A 17,509-nucleotide genomic window follows, 5' to 3' on the forward strand; every position below is an offset into this window, starting at 1 on the left:
GAATATGAAAACGTATAAAGCTAAATTCTAATATAGCTATAATCCACAATGTAGCCTACAAAACCTTTGCAAGAATGATAAAAAACTTCAGTGATCTGCTGATACATTTGGACAGTCAGTGATAAATATGATAAACATGATAAATAAAAATCTTCAATTGCGTCCTTACTTATTTATCCTAAATTTCTAATTAATTCTTTTAATTTTTTATGCAATTATTACAATTTTACAAAATTCTAAGGAAACAACATAACATGTTTCCTTGCAAGGTTTAAAACAAATATCAATAATTCTTACAAAATAACAAAATTCTTTAAAAATTCTCCAACAAAATGTATATTTCAAAGAATTTGTTACAAAAGCTTATAAGTTTGCATGATAGATGCATTTGTTTTGAAAAATGCTTTTTCTTTTCTCGACTTCTCTTGAACATAATACCTATCGAGTGCCCTTTGAAGTGGTATTTGCAACCTGCTTTATTTCCTTCTTGTGCATCGCTCAGTACATTTGCTGTAGCATTATATCAATGGCATTTCACTACTGATTTCCTGGAAGCTGTTTTTTTAATCAAATGAGGTCTTGCTGAGGTCTGAGGTTTTGCAAGTAACATTGAGTTTAGACTTTAAAACTTGGATTTGTTTGTGTACTTTTCACAGTACAATCTTTTGCCAAAGTCATCAGTTTCAAAGGAACTGAAAAAATCTTGACCTCGTGGTGACTTGTCTGTGGCTTCCAGAAGTAGAAAAACAATTGAAATCAGACATGCTGTAAGTGATTGTAACATTGGTTTTGCTGAATAACCAATTAATAATCTTTCATTTTAGATGGATTAAATGCAATCAATTTTTTGAACGTCTTTATTATTTTTATATGACAAAATAAATGCCCCTCTATGCATACATACCACTTTATCTATGCTCAGAAATATAAACAACAAAGAAACAGTATGCATTACTGCAATACAACGTTATATTGCAGGGACTTTATGCACAGCTTAAGTAACATAAATATAAAAACAGCTTGGCTCAAGTAATAAAACAAATACATTTTCAATAATCAAAAACAGAATATATACACAATATCAAGCATCAACAGCAGGTACGACAGCTAATTGCATAAGTTTAACCACTCAGCAAAGTGTAAAAATACATGAACATTTCGTTAAGAGGAACTATGATGCCTGATACCAAGAAAATAAAAGTCACGCAACTTGAATGCATGTGAGCAGTGTGCTTTTCATCAGCTGCTCAGCCAGGAAATCAACACAAAACAAAAGATAAACAGTGCTAAAACACAACAACATACGAAATATGGGAAGTGCACATTCATTGAATTAAATGGGTTTTCACAAGTGCATAAAACTACCTCTGTGGTTTGCTTTTAAAGAAAAACTGTTCCCTTTCTTTCGTCCAAAATAAACAACCCAAAACAATCCGAAATAAGAAATAGTTACATATTGTCACAGTCTTCATGTGCATTGCATGTTGTGCGTCCGGAGAAAAAGCTTTCTCTATGACCCTCGATCATTTGGGTTTCTGCTGTGCTGAGAGTCTGTAAACGCAGCATTTGGCGTAGTTTCCGGCGAAACTCTTTAGATGCAAAATAATAAATGAACGGGTCTGCGCAGCTATTGATGCAGCTCAGAGAGAGCGAGAGCTTATAGTAGATGTAGAGCGATTTACCATAGTACAGTCTTGCGACTGTGTGGGCCAGCAGTAAGATGTTATTGGGAGCGAAACAAAACGTGAACACAAACAGTACGATGCATGCCAGACGCACAGCTCGGCCTTTCTGATCACTGTTGGTTTTTCTAACCAGAACCCAGATGATATTGACATAGCAATACACGGTAATGATGAACGGGACGAGGAAGAGGAGGATGAACATGCCAAATAGAAAACCAGCCCAATGAGCAATGCTCGGGAGCATTTTTGACCTGAGCACATCAAAGCATGTGACTATATCCCGCTCTTTAACATAATACGTCAAGTCAGATCTCTCCAGTGGGCTCAGAATCCCAAGCACCATCAGCCACATTAATATACAGGCGATGACTGCAAACCTCTTCCTCTTCCTCATCTCCCTAAAGCGCATGGGTTTCACAATCCCCAGGTAGCGGTCGGCGCTAATAGCGGTCATGGATAAAATGGAGCAGTACATGTTGGTGTAGAAGGTCACAGTCAGGACGTTGCACATGCCCGTTCCTAAGGTCCAGTTGTAGCCTTGCATTTGGTAGACGATCTGAAAGGGGAGAACGATGCCCAGCATCAAGTCAGTGAGGGTCAGGTTGATCATGAAGATGATAGTGGGGGTTTTTGGAGAGGTGCGCATCAGTAGTAGAAACAGAGAGATGCTGTTCCCCGTCAGACTGAACAATGCCACGATCACATAGATGCCTGACACAATGTCACTGGCCAGTTTGTTGTCAAACATGGCAAAGGTTGCGTTGTCCAATTTGATGACCTCCGATTCATTCATGGTTGGTTTTGTGCACCTGTTGGAAAGAGGAAAAGAGATTGCATTTACAATTTAAGCTTTGATTTTACCCCTTTAACCACAAATTGTGAGATGAAGATCTGTATTGTTGGAAGGTGTAGGGCCAGATTTACTAACATTTTGTAGAAGATCCTTTTTTGGCATTAAACAAACAATTTTAGGATAAATCACAGCACACAGTGAAAAAAAGCAAATGAAAAGGTATTTACAAAAAAAAAAAAAAACGTGACACAGGGGAGTGTTTGTAAATACTAAAATGTACAGAAGGAAAAAAAACAAAACAAAGAATGATTGCAAATTGATGCAAAATGTATGGCACAGAGGAGTATTTAAATGAATCTGCAGGTAAAGGTTTGTGGTAGTCATTTTACTGATATCTGTGATCATTATTTAAAGTGGTCAGGACTCAAGAATGTGACTAAATGGTTGCGTTGCCCTTTTGCAATCTTGTGTGACTCATAACATTTTTTTAAAACGTTAATACTGATGCAGTTGATTTGGCAAATTGATAAGCAATGACTTCCAGTGGCAGAATTGTGCAAAAACCATACTGAGCTGTGCTTTTTTATTAAAGGTGCAGTAAGTGATTGTCTTCAAAAATACTTTTTACTGTGCTGGTTGAAAGTCTCTTCATGTTTCAATAGTAATGAATGAAGTAAATTATCTAAATATATTTATATGTAATTTTATATTCTGGGTAAGACATAAGACAAAAAAAATGTTCACCCAATTAAATATTTTGGGGTCGACAATTTCCATAATTCTGATAAGTAGCCCAAACTGTCTGTCAACAAATATAGATTTGTACATCTGCGCAGCCACTCACGCAGATCTGGCATTTTCGCGTTCACATGCGTTCACCTGCACACGATAGAGAGCGGTAAAAACAAATGCTGCATCAAAACTTTTTAAAATCCTGAATCAATACTGGAGTTACTGGAGAAAGGATGACACCATGGCTGAAGTATTTCTGTTAGACAGGTGATGTTCTGTTTTAAAACTATTTTAGTCACGTAAAGCTGATGTAGATATTGTTGTTTTAGGAATGGGTTATAGACTCGGAAGTGTTGTTCAGCCACTGAAATATTCTGGCAAAAGATTGCTGTGACTATTTTCAGTTTCATAAGGGACCTTTTACAGTTTAACAACAAAACAGAAGTAAAAGACGCTACTCTGCCTAGCCTGCTTTACTGAGCTGAAGTTGGTTTTATTTTCACATCACTTTGGTTCATTTTTGATCAATGACAATCTGTGATGTGCTCCCTATATTATTTGCCATGCTACTCTTAATATTCGGTTTGAAATAGCATGTAAGCATGGCTTAGTAATAAGTGTAATTCCTGCACCTTGCCAGCCAAGCATTATGCATACAGTAATCACTTTAGGACAAAGTGTGCGAGAGTGGGACCAACAGTCCTTGCATGCATGAAATATTGCACAATATGACTAGTTTTGCTTGCTGAAAACTGAAAATGTGCTAGATATAATAGTTTTTCATTTGGAATTGTAGTATTATAAAGTACTACAATGTTTTCTAACTGGCGAATGACATGGTCTAGGGGGTCTTTGTCATCTTTTATGTGCATGTTCGTGATTTCAGGAGGTGTGGCTTTGGATGGCAGGGGTGGAACTGTGTTTCAAAGATATTATGCTAACCAGTTAGCATTTTGGCAGTTCACCTACTGCACCTTTAATGTATTGAATATTTAACGTATTAATGTTGATGTAGTTTTTGGTTAATAAGAAATATTAGATGTGAATTTGTGTTTGTCCTAAATATCTTTAAGTATAAATATCTAATATTACACAAGCTATTATCAACTAAGAGTTTCTAAGACCCAAAAGATGACCATTATCCTTGGTATCATTAATGTAACGTGTTTGGTTACTTGCATCATTACCAAATCATGTGATATGTTCATGCCACCATCAGCAGAACTTCATCTGGATTGTCTTTATTCAAAATCTGGACATTTGAAGACTGAAGTTTTGGTTCCCACAGACTACATTTACTGTTATTAATTTTAGCAGACTGTTTCATCCAAAGTGACAAACAAAGTCACACTGAGTCTGGTTAGAGCATATGTTTTGGAATCTAAAGCATTTTCTCGATAAGCCTGTTTCTTTCAGACATTACAGTATGTGAGCACAGCAATCATGCTTAGATCAAAGATTTCCTGAAAAACTGATCTCAGCCCACTTGAAAATCTTACTCAGGAGCAGGTTTGCTGGTGGTTACAAAGCAACCCGTCTTAAACCAAGAAGACACTAAAAAGAAATTGTACTACTGTACTGTTAACACTGTAACAGTTTTAATTCCTGTTTCAGAACAAAGCAACCAATGTACAAACACCCTTACATTGTCAAAAAGTTAAATTTAACACAGTTTGCCCCTGACACAATGTGACTTTTTTATGTAGGACAAGGAACACAAACACGAGAACAGAGAGTGTGGTAAAACAAGAGATAATTTTCTCAATCTGTGTTCTTTATAATACCAGAAAAGGAACTTTTTTTAACATATTGACTAAAAGCCACATTACTCTAAATGTGTACTGCTCTTGGAGATAGTGTTGGTCATTAAAGAAATGTGCTTATTCATGCTTTGATTCTGAAATTGAATTATGAAGTTGTGATATTACACTGATTTGATCCTGTTAAGTAAACTGAGTGCCTTCTTTGTTGTGGTATTTTGTAAATTCATAATCATAATGCATAATATTAATAATAATAATAATAATAATAATAATAATATGGTAGAAAGGCAACAGTAACTCAAATAACCACTCGTTACAACTGAGGTATGCAGAGGAGCATCTTTAAATGCACAAAACATCCAACCTTGAGATGGATGGGCTACAGCAGCAGAAGACCACACCAGGTGTCACTCCTGTCAACTAAGGACAGGAAACTGAGGCTACAATTCGCACAGGCTTACCAAATATGGACAACAGAAGATTGAAAAATGTTGCCTGGTCTGATGGGTCTCGATTTCTGCTGTGACATTCAGATGGTAGGGTCAGAATTTGGCATCAACAACATGAAAGAATGGATCCATGCTGCCTAGTATAAATTTTTCAGGATGGTGATGCTGTTATGATGTGGGGGATATTTTCTTGGTATACTTTGGTCCTATTAGTACCAATTGAACACCGTGTCAATGCCACAGCCTACCTGAGTATTGTTGCTGACCATCCCTTTATGACCACAGTGTACCCATCTTCTGATGGCTACTTCCAGCAGGATAACGCACCATCTCATAAAAAGTGAATCATCTCAGACTGGCTTCTTAAACATGACAATGAGTTCACTGTACTCAAATAGCCTCCACAGTCACCAGATCTCAATACAATAGAGCACCTTAAGGATGTGGTGGAAGAGGAGATTCGCATCATTAATGTACAGCCGACAAATCTGCAGCAACTGTATGATGCTATCATGTCAATATTAACCCAAATCTCTGAGGAGTACCTTGTGAATCTAGGCCAGATTCAGTAGTTCTAAAGCCAAATGGGGTTCCAACCCAGTACTAGCAAGGTGTATGCATGTATATATATATATATATATATATATATATATATATATATATATATATATATATATATATATATATATATATATATATATATATATATATATATATATATATATTTATTTATTTATAAACATCTTGTATATTATTATCATCTTACTACTAAAACAGTACATATTAATACATTTTGAATGGGTAGAAACTAAATATTAAGGGACACGATTTGCTAACAGCAATAATTTCCATTTGTTTTACTTCATAAAGGAAATTTTTATAATCTCCGTTAAATGTGGTAAATGTGTTGTCTTTTTATGCTAAATTCTTACACTTGACCAATAATGATACAATTAAACTAATAATTAAAATAATATTAAGTTCTATCAAAAACTACAAACTTTTAAAATTGTTTGTAAATAATAAAAAGTAAAAAAGGAACTTAACAACTTTACAAAGTAGTAGTGCAATATAACTAAAACTCATTATTTTATTTCTTATATTATCATGTATTGCTCTTGATACTGTAATAAATATTAATGTCGTATAAATATGAAATGTGTTTGTGTTTCAGTGTGAATCTAGTGCGAGTGATTCAAAAACTCCCTAAATAATCACTGAAGCTGTGAAATGAATCTCTGCACAAACACAGTTTCAGAGCACTTTGATTATGAGAGACTTTTTAAATGCCACATAATTCAGTACATGAGGGCACGAAAAAAAAATCTCACACATTTTAGTGATGACTGATCGAAATGACTCTGATTGGTCGATGCATTCAGAAGCACAACAGAAACTTGAGTGAACCCAGATGGCTCCATTTGAAGCATTTTTCTAAAAATATACACGCTCATCATATTTATTTATTTTATAAGAAAACTAATACTAATATTTTACATATAATGTGTCACTTAATTTTATTGTCTGATTTTATTTTTGTAAATACTTTAAAGATCACTGCGAGCAGAAGAGGAATAAAGACTTTTTTATTATTATTTATTTGTATTTTTGTTACATTTGCTGTGTTATTTAATACCTACATTGTTTTTATAGTCATTAGTTCTTGGTTGTGAAAAAGCAGAACAGTATGTTACTTGTTTGTGTATGTATATAATATTGTCTCTGCACAAAATGTTAATAAATACACAGGGTTTGGCAAAAAGATCACTGTGAGACCAAATGGTGTTTCTAACAACACTTTTCAGCAGCAACATACCCATGAAACAGTAAGGGTGATGCTGCATCACACCCTTGCATACATATTTCAGTACAATTCTGTGAACAGGAAGTGTGAGGCCCTGTTTAAAGCTTTCCAAACATGCTTTTTTAGCAGGTAAGCACCATGCAGTCGGCACATATAGCCCAGAAATCTCAGCCTTTACTAAGCCCCAGACATGTTTCACAAATGTTGCCTGAAATGATTCACATGGACAGTCTAGAACAGGGGACTTTTTTTGTGTTTTATCAAAGGAAGTGAAAATATTTGTCTGGTGCCATGGCGTGTGCCAGCCTCAGATCTAGTACAGTCATCACAGATTTAGTGCAACAATCTTGCACAGATTGAAATTGAAGCGGTGGGCTAAAGTTTCAAAAGTTTGACGTAAAATAAGGTTTGTGAAACCGTGTCCTTGATTCTTAAAAAACATTAAAAGACTTAATTTAGCATATTGAGGTCATGATGGCGGGTACAACGCCTGTCTGGAAAGATTAAGAGTATATTTGAAGTCAGTGGGTTAAATGTTCCCCCGCTGGCTGGTTAAACTTTGATGGATTTATTTTCTGCTCTCTAATAAATTGACATTTAATGTGATCTACAGTATGTAGAACAGACTTTACTCACTCACAAGTCACTAAGCAGAATTGAATCGCTCTCATATTATTATCTGTGCCGTATATCTGTCTTTCTTCTGCGTGGGAAGAATCTTAATGTCCAAACATCATTTGATCCTTTTGATTTCTTTTAAATATAGTTAGATTTATTAGCCCTCCTGAATAGATTTTCAACACATTTCCTAACATAATAGTTTTAATATCTAGTTTCTACTTATCCCACTGATTTCTTTTATCTTTAATACAAATCCAAGATACTAGTATTCAGCTTAAAGTGCAATTTAAAAAGCTTAACTAGGTCATTAATATTAACTAGGTAGGTTAGGAAAATTAGGCAAGTCATTGTATAACGATGGCTTGTTTTGTAGACAATCAGAAAAAAACTGCTTATAAAAAAGGACTAATATATTTGACCTAAAAAAATTTAAAACTACTTTTATTGTAGCCGAAATAAAACAAATCTGGTTTTTCAGTGTTTTTTCACCGTGTAAACATCATTTAGGAAATATTTTAAATTAAACTAAAACTAAACTAAACTTAAACTAAAAACTTAAACTAAAGCACAGCTTGTATTGTAGGCCTTTTGTATTGTAATTGTCAGGATTGCCAATTTAATAAGTTTAATAAAGAAATCCTTAATATATGAAACTTAAAACAGTTTTTGAGAACAAAACTGAACCTAATCATTCATTCATTCATTCATTCATTCATTCATTCATTCATTCATTCATTCATTCATTCATTCATTCATTTATTTATTTATTTATTTATTTATTTAAATGAGTTTCAAAACACATGATGGAAACCACCAGATAAACCCACACTGCTAGACCAATTATTTCCCGTTTTCCTCTGTTAAAACATAGTGGCTCATAGTAAAACTGTGTTTGTGTTCCCACAAAAGTTTCTCATCATCTGTCAAGTGTTACACCATTATGACTCATGTTAATAGTAAAACGAAAAAGAGTTGTCTTGTGACCAGTTGTCTTGTGTGTATGTATGTGAAATGACGTTGTCTTGTTTAGAAGAACTTAAAATGCAAAGTACACTAATTGTCGTTGTGGTTTTATGGAACGAATGTATTGTTACTATTTGTAAAATTATTTTTACTCGATTCACTCTGTCTCATAACTATAGAAGAATAAACCTCATTCCCTGCGTACATTGAGGAATTAACACTTACTTTCTTTCACTGATGATGAACTGCTCACTTAAACTGTTTAAAAGCACTGCTTGTATTGTAGGCCTTTTGTATAATTGTGATAATTGTCATAACTGAATCGCTCTCATATCATTTCCAACCTGTGCCGTATATCTGTCTTTCTTCTGCAGATCATATTTGATCCTATCTTGACTTCTTTCAAACAACTTTTTATTTTAGAAACATCTTTCTTTGTGTTAAACAGAAAAAAGAAAGTCATACGAGTTTGGACACATTTATGGTGTGTAAATTATAACAGAATTGACTTTTTTTTTGTGAACTACGAATTTACTGCAACGATTGGTTATTGGTCTTTTGATTTTTATCAGCTACACTTAATTAAGTTTCATCCTTTGAGATATCTGAGATGTCTGTCCAGGTCTCTGTTTTTGCAAATAAACTCTTCATATAACCAAACAAGTTTAAAGTTTAACAGCTTTCATATTTGCTTAAGTTTTGATAAGTGTAGACTTCTAAGCAGGAAAATGTAATGAATAGGCAAATGTCTGTCTTGTTTAGAAGAATTAAAATTTTTAAAAAGGTAAAGTAAACTCATTGTACTTGAGGAACGATGGTATGGTTACTAAATGATTTAGTCATTTAGTTATTTGTTCTCACACACAGTTGACGATTTTTGTAAATTACACAGTATTTAACTATAATATGATCTGTATTTTACCGTAGGACAGTTATACGGTATGTTACTGTATTGTAAAGTAACATTGTGAAAAAAACTGTATATTTTACAGTAAATATATACAATGCATATACAGTTAGATAAAAGGTGCTGTAACTAGAAATACAGTATTTTGCTGTAATTGATTTACTGGTGAACTGCTGCCAGTATAGTTACCTGATATTCTACAGGAAATTTTTAAGAGAATAAACCTCATTCCCTGTGTACATTGTGAAATTAACATTTATTTTTCTTTAACTGATTATCAACTGCTCACTTAAATAGTAAAATAGTAGCACTGCCTGAATTGCAGGCCTTTTGTATTCTAATTGTCATAATTGGCAGAATTGAATTGCTCTCATATCATTTTCAACCTGTGCCGTATATTTGTCTTTCTTCTGCGAATCGTATGAAGAATTGCAATGTTTAAACATCATTTGATCCTATTGACTTTCATATAGATACTTTTTTTTTTTTAAATATAGTTATACTTATTATTTTCTTAAATATAGTTACAAATAAGTACTTTTTTCCAAACAACTTCCTTTGTATTCAGCAGAAAAAAGAAAGTCATACAGGTTTGGAAGCATTCATGGTGTGTAAAGAAATTTACTGTACCTTAACAATTGGTTATTGTTATTTTTATTGAATCTTTTTCACAGGCTACATTTTAAAAGTTCAATCTTTTACAAAGTACTTTACATGGATATGTCTTTAACTAATCAAGAAGCAAATATTAAGCAATTGCTTTAAATGCTCAAATGCTCCTGAATAAATGACAACTTTAAATACTGAGTGAATGATAATGTAAAAACTGATTTAATTTACAGTTGAAGTCAGCATTATTAACCCCTAGTTGAATTGTTTTATCTTTTTAAAATATTTTCCAAATGATGTTTAACCGAGCAAGGAACTTTTCACAGTATGTCTGATAATATTTTATCTTCTGGAGAAAGTCTTATTTGTTTTCCTAGACTGAAAGCAGTTTTAGCATTTTTACACACTATTTTAAGTACAAAATTATTAGCCCCTTTAAGCTATTTTTTTCGATAGTCTACAGAATAAAACATCGTTTATACAATAACTTGCCTGATTACCCTAACCTGCCAAGTTAACCTAATTAACCTAGTTAAGCCTTTAAATGTCACTTTATTAGAGATGAGTTATTAAAATTATTGTGTTTTGAAATGTGTTGAAAAAAATCTTCTCTCTGATAAACAGAAATTGGGGAAAAAATAAACAGGGGGGCTAATAATTCTGACTTCAACTGTACATTACATTTATATTTAGCCATTTGGCAGACACAGCTGAGGAGTACAGTAAACATGAATGTACTGTAAGTGGTTTTGGATTTGGCATCTGGCTAATTAATTGTAAGAACAGAAACACAGTAACATTTTTGGGTACTAGACATATGCACAACCTATTAACTTACTATCACACTCAGCATCAGGAAGCAAATAACTGCATCAGAACAGCAGAGTCACTCGCTGTCTTTAAGAAACGACTAAAAACTCAACTTTTTAGTCTCCACTTGCCTTAGTCTCCACTTGCCTACTCCTACTTGCCTACAGCACTTATTCATTGTTGCTCTTATAGTTGTGTAAATTGCTTCCTTGTCCTCATTTGTAAGTCGCTTTGGATAAAAGCGTCTGCTAAATGACTAAATGTAAATGTAAATAATTTGGGGGATTTATCTGAAGGATGAAACTGATCTGTATCTAGAATACAATTTATAATAGTAACAAATAAGTATTAATAACAGCTAGGAAGATAAACACACTGGATGAAGGCATGCTGACCTACTCTAACAGAATGGACGCAGAGGCTGAATCAGATATACAGCTGCAACCAGAATGATTAGCCCCCCTGAATTATTAGCCCTCCTATTAATTTTTTCCCCCAATTTCTGTTTAACAATAGGAAAAGTTTTTCAACACATTTTTAAACATAATAGTTTTAATAACTCATTTCTAATAACTGATTTATTTTATCTTTGCCATGATGACAGCACATAATATTTGACTAGATATTTTTCAAGACACTTCTATACTTAAAGTGATATTTGAAGGTTTAACTAGGTTAATTAGGTTAACTAGACAGAATACTGTAGGGTAACTAGGTAAGTTATTGTATAACCATAGTATGTTCTATAGACAATTAAAAAAATATATTTAAAAAAGAAAAAAACAAAGGGGGGCTAAAGATTCTGACTTCAACTGTATATATTTGAGAAAATGACTTCAGATTTGTTGTTAAAATCAGACATTTTCCAACAGACCTGGGCATTAATGGAAACATATTTACTTGATTTCTAAAATGCTGTCAAGGGCTTTGTTGTAGTTATTGTGTTAATATTTGAGTTTTAATTATTGATTTATCTATCTACTTTTTATGCATTATTTAAGCTGTTAAGTTTTTATTTGTTCATTTTTTGTGAATGTAAACATTTTATGTAAATGTTATGTGTATACTATGCTTATAAAAAGTTTAACTAAAAAACACAGTTCCAAAAATTATAACAATAATAATAAATATGCATCTGACCTCTCCAGTAATGGTCCATACCATAGTGAATACAAAATTGGACCCAGCAGACTATGAGGGTACATTTTCAGATTGTCAGTTAGTTTTCTGAAGCCAGCAGACTTGACAGATCGATTGACCAAAAAATAAATAAATAAAGTGTCATTGAACAATTGTTGATTCCATCTAAATATAGCATAAAAGTAATGTAAAATAAGACTAATAATGTGTATTTTAATGGACATGCTCACAAATGGTTGTTGAAGGTGCCCATCAGAGATGCCTACATGAACTTGGTCCCCCATCCAAGTGAAAATCTTTTTAATCATCATGCTTTGTTTCTGTTTGTGCTGCATAAAAACAAATGTGTGCTGCTATGGTTTTTTAAATAATATTTATAGGCCATTCTGATGCAGATTTCCTGAAGTTCAGATTCGGCTCATAATCCCTCAAAAATGTATTAACTTTATTAACAAATACAAATACATAGTAATATGTGAATTAAGTAGCTATATGCATTTGGTTCATTGTTACATTGGTAAAAAACAAACTAATCGACAATAGTCAATGTATGTTTAGCACACTCCATGCTTACTGTTGCATGTTTTCAATCACAAAACGCTTTTTTGTGAAACCCTGTGAAGATAACAACCTTCAAGCTGGGCCTTCTGTGGCTTACACGTTGGCTTTATTTTTAAAGTCACTGTCTGTAAAGCAGCAAATGGTCTTGTGTACAAATCAGCTTGAACGTTTTTAGTTGCCATCAAGACAAATATGTTGCTTTCACTTTTACCCATAGGAAAAATATTAGCCTGTGAATTATTAATACAAAAAAAGACAATTCTGAGTATGTTTGTATTGACTCTCAGCTTATTTAGTGATTATCCTCTAATTAGCCTTCACCTGTTGTTTCCAGGATGGTAGAAAAATGTAGATTTTTACATTTTATTTAGCGCTCGTACTTTACCACAATTCTACTTATTATTGCTTAGACAAACTTTATGATGCATTAGGATGGTATTGCAGGTCTTGCTTTTCTTGATTTGATTGAAACTCATTAATAATCTTTTTAAAAACGGGCTAAAATCAGGAAAGTCGTATCTAAGAGAGCACAATGTAAATGTTTATATTCATAATTCCTCTGTTCCTCAAGGATACATACTTGGACTGGTCATAATTTATTTGTAAATTAATGATTTGTCCAGCTTTACATAGACAATGCTGTAACTTATATGCATGGCAATTCGTATGTGAGCAATGAGCCATATCAATAAATGGCTGTGTCAACTGTGCCTTATGATAAATGTAATTATAAAACTGTTTGGATGTATTGTTTCTATTAACTGCAGAGCCTGATGTGATGGCAAAAAGTTACAAATAATGTCAAATTTCAGAGGACTGCCTGTAATCTTTCATTTCTAACACATTTAAAAATATCTCAGAGATTTAGGTTTAGTTGGAAAAAAATATTAGAAATTTGATAAAGCCGTAATGTAAGAATGCAATAATAGCCCACATATGACACATTGTCTGGTTTGCAGGTCACGGGGCAACTATAAATTCAAATGCAAGTCTTCGAGTTCACTTGCACAAAAAGATATAACCAATTTCCACAAATCATAAATACTCAAGATAAAAACATGATATCTGAAAATTGCTAAACAAAAACTGAGATATCTGTTTTTGCTAATAACAAACAAGTCAATATAAACATGTTTATATAAACAAACATGCTTTAAGATCAGCAGCTTTCATATCTGCTTAATTTTAGATGAATGTAGAGTTTTAAGCAGGAATATTTTCTGTAAATATGCAAATCTCTGTCTTTTTTAGAATAATTAAAATTAAAAGGACGCAAAAGTACACTCGTTGTATACTTGAGGAATGACTGTGTACTTTACACTGAGAAATTAACACTTACTTTTCTTTCACTGCATTGTAAAAAATTATATTTAGAATTAGTCCTGACAGCATATGTTATTAGGTCATCGTAACTTATTAAACTAACTTATTTATGTTCTAACTTAATTTTATGAGATGTTTTAAGTCAGATTAACATAATATCAGTTCAATGGACTCGGTTCATTTGATTCAGCTTAAAAATGTAAGACAACCAGGATTTTTACAGTGTGAAGATGAACTTCTCACTTAAATTGCTTAAAAGGACTGATTGTATTGTAGGTCTTTTGTATAATATTAGTCAAAATAGACCATTTAAAAAGTTTAACAATTTAAAAAATCCATGATACATGATCCTTGAAACAGTTTTTTGGAAACAAGCCTATTATAACCTATTTATTTATTTATTTATTTGTTTGTTTGTTTGTTTGTTTAAACGAGTTTCAAAACACATGATGGAAACCACCAGATAAACCCACACTGCTAGACCAATTATTTCCTATTTTCTTCTGTTAAAACATCAGTAAAATTGTTTGTGTTCCCACAAAAGTTTCTCATCATCCGTCAAGTGGTACACCATTATGACTCATGGTAGAAGTCAAACAAAAAATAGTTGTCTTGTGTGTGTGTGTGTGTGTGTGTGTGTGTGTGTGTGTGTGTGTGTGTGTGTGTGTGTGTGTGTGTGTGAAATGACGTTGTATGTCATAAGTGCTTGTGGTGTTACTATAAGTACACATAAAAAAAAAATAAAAAATACTATAAGTAGACATTAAATCATGTGTTATTGCGTGGATTAACAGAAGTTGTTTTTAATCAAATTGCCAGAAAAACGAGTCAAATCTTGAAGAATTACGGACTGAGATTATGTGAAATCATCCATCCAGGGGGAAAGTACACGGTTTTACCTCAGAGCGGGAAAACTTTCAGGTAAATTAACGTGTTCTAACAAGGCTAACTATAACAGAAGCTACACATTCAAAAATTAATTAATTTTTATCGTTTTCTCAAAAACAATTCAGAATTTTAGTAGTCTAATCATTTAAGAAGTACCATGTCATTGGCACCATCAATGCGACTTCATTTCTACTCAAGTTTGTACGTATATCTGCGCACATTTGGTTAAAAAAAACATCATTTAAAAGAGCCACATTAATCATGTGTACGTACCTCAAGAAATGTGCGACTTCCCTCGTGTGTGGATGGCAGTTGATTTGACTAACCTGACTGTGAGGCGCAGGAAACTTGAGCAGAGGAAGTACGCGCCTGACTACTCATTTCGATCAAAATATAGTAAGTTTAGAGTTACACGCGTGGAATGAAACAACATACTCCAAATTTCTAAATATCTCACGTGTATTTAGAAATTCAGTTAAGATTATCTTGACATTTCACAGAATTTTAGCATTTAAAGTACAGAGTCAATATCAGTTCGCCAGTTCTGCGACATGTGAGGCAAACAAAACTCCTTTTATTAAGTTCCCCTAATGTCACACTGTAAAGTTTCTATTTCTCATTAATCATGTGTGTGTGCGTGTGTGTATGTGTGTGTGCTTTTGAATGTTATACTGGATTGGAGTTTTAGATTTCTGCGAAGGCGAACTTAATGTGGGAGGATGCGGTGAAGACAGTATACCACATTAACCAGTAAAATAATGGTACACACCTTTCCTTACACCAAGTACTGTGAAGGGTCGCACCCCAAAGTAACAGTTAAAAAACATTTCACTTTCAGGATATTACTCATTTTTATAGTTCACTCACATATTCATTAGTAAGTTATATATACTTAACGGCCACTTTATTGGGTACATCTTACTAGTACCGGGTTGGACCCCCTTGTCTTCTGAAATGTCTTAATCCTTCGTGGCATCGATTCAACAAGGTCCTGGAAATATTCCTCAGAGATTTTGGTGCATATTGACATGATACTATCATGTAGTTGCTGCAGATTTGTCGGCTGCACATCCATGATGTGAATCACCTGTTCCACCACATCCCAAAGGTGCTCTATTGTATTGGGATCTGGTGATTGTGGAGGCCATTTGAGTACAGAGAACTCATTCTCATGTTAAAGAAACCAGTCTGAGATGATTTACTTTTTATGAGATGGTGCGTTATCCTGTTGGAAGTCAGAAGATGGGTATACTGTCGTCAGCAACAATACTCAGGTAGGCTGTGGCATTGACACAATGCTCAATTGGTACTAATTGGCCCAAAGTGAACCAAGAAAATATCCCCCACATCATTACACCACCACCACCATCCTGAAACGTTGATACAAGGCAAAAGGGATGCATGCGTTTTATGTTGTTGACGCCAAATTTGCAGAATGTTGCAGCAGACATTGAGACAAACAGGCAACATTTTTACAATCTTCTATTGTCCAATTCTGGTGAGCCTGTGTGAATTGTAGCCTCAGTTTCCTGTTCTTAGCTGACAGATGTGACAACCGGTGTGGTCTTCTGCTGCTGTAGCTCATCTGCCTCAAGGTTCCATGCCATTCTCCTCTGACCTCTGGCATCAACCAGGCATTAGCGCCCACAGAACTGCTGCTCACTGGATATTTTAGTTTTTTCTGACCATTCTCTGTAAACCTAGATATTGTTGTGTGTGAAAATCCCAGTAGATCAGCAGTTTCTAAAACACTCAGACCAGCCCATCTGGCAACAACAACCGAGCCACGTTTCAAATCATTTAAATCATCCTTCTTCCCCATTCTGATACTTGATTCAAACTGCTCCAGATTGTCTTGACCATGCCTACATGCCTAAACAAATTGAGTTGCTGCCATGTAATTGGCTGATTAGAAATTTGCATTAACAAGCAGTTTGAAAGGTGTCCCTAATACAGTGGCCGCTTTGTGTATATATGCATACCAAAAATACAATTAGGCTTTTTATTACAAAAAAAAAAACTAATGCACAAACCTGTAGTTTCATTAGCGTCATGATTTTGCTTCCTGTTTTCCATGCAAGATGCTTTTAGGTGGGTTTTTATGCGTTTTTTAGACAATCACACAAACTAAAAAATAAATGCTATGTCAAATGGAATTTAAGTGTATTTTGAGACAACTAAGTACAGATAACTGCCATCCTTCTGTGGAGGATGCATTTATCATATCTTCCATCAGCACTGTGAGAAAAGCTGTGATAAAAGGTATGAACAAAACAGACAAGAAGTCAAATTTGAGGTAAAAAGTCATGCCACGAAAGACGTAGGAAGACTTTATGACTTGCTTTCTCAGTCTAAGACTGTGGGAACTAAAGATGTAGTATGAGAACCTTGCAAATTACATTAATTTCTATCTTGCCAGTGCAACCTGATTCTCGTTTAGAGTTGACTCAGAAAGTTGGTG

General features: G+C 33.8%; 1 protein-coding gene across 2 annotated transcripts; it reads right to left on the reverse strand.

Annotated features, from left to right (window-relative positions):
- Nucleotides 1-209: 209 nt before the first annotated feature.
- p2ry8 (P2Y receptor family member 8) lies at nucleotides 210-15,800 on the reverse strand. Of its 2 annotated transcripts, XM_073912902.1 has the most exons (3): nucleotides 15,322-15,681; nucleotides 5,671-5,856; nucleotides 216-2,494 (listed from the first exon to the last, which is right to left on the reverse strand). In XM_073912902.1, the coding sequence occupies exon 3, from the start codon at nucleotides 2,476-2,478 to the stop codon at nucleotides 1,450-1,452; it is 1,029 nt and encodes a 342-aa protein (XP_073769003.1). In that variant the 5' UTR covers nucleotides 2,479-2,494; nucleotides 5,671-5,856; nucleotides 15,322-15,681; the 3' UTR covers nucleotides 216-1,449. The 2 variants fall into 2 exon arrangements, with proteins under 2 accessions (XP_694859.3, XP_073769003.1); XM_689767.8 differs by lacking the exon at nucleotides 5,671-5,856 and having other exon boundaries at nucleotides 210-2,494; nucleotides 15,322-15,800.
- Nucleotides 15,801-17,509: the final 1,709 nt, after the last annotated feature.

The sequence above is a fragment of the Danio rerio genome, chromosome 9, assembly GCF_049306965.1.
Source record: "Danio rerio strain Tuebingen ecotype United States chromosome 9, GRCz12tu, whole genome shotgun sequence".
Lineage (NCBI taxonomy): Eukaryota > Metazoa > Chordata > Actinopteri > Cypriniformes > Danionidae > Danio > Danio rerio.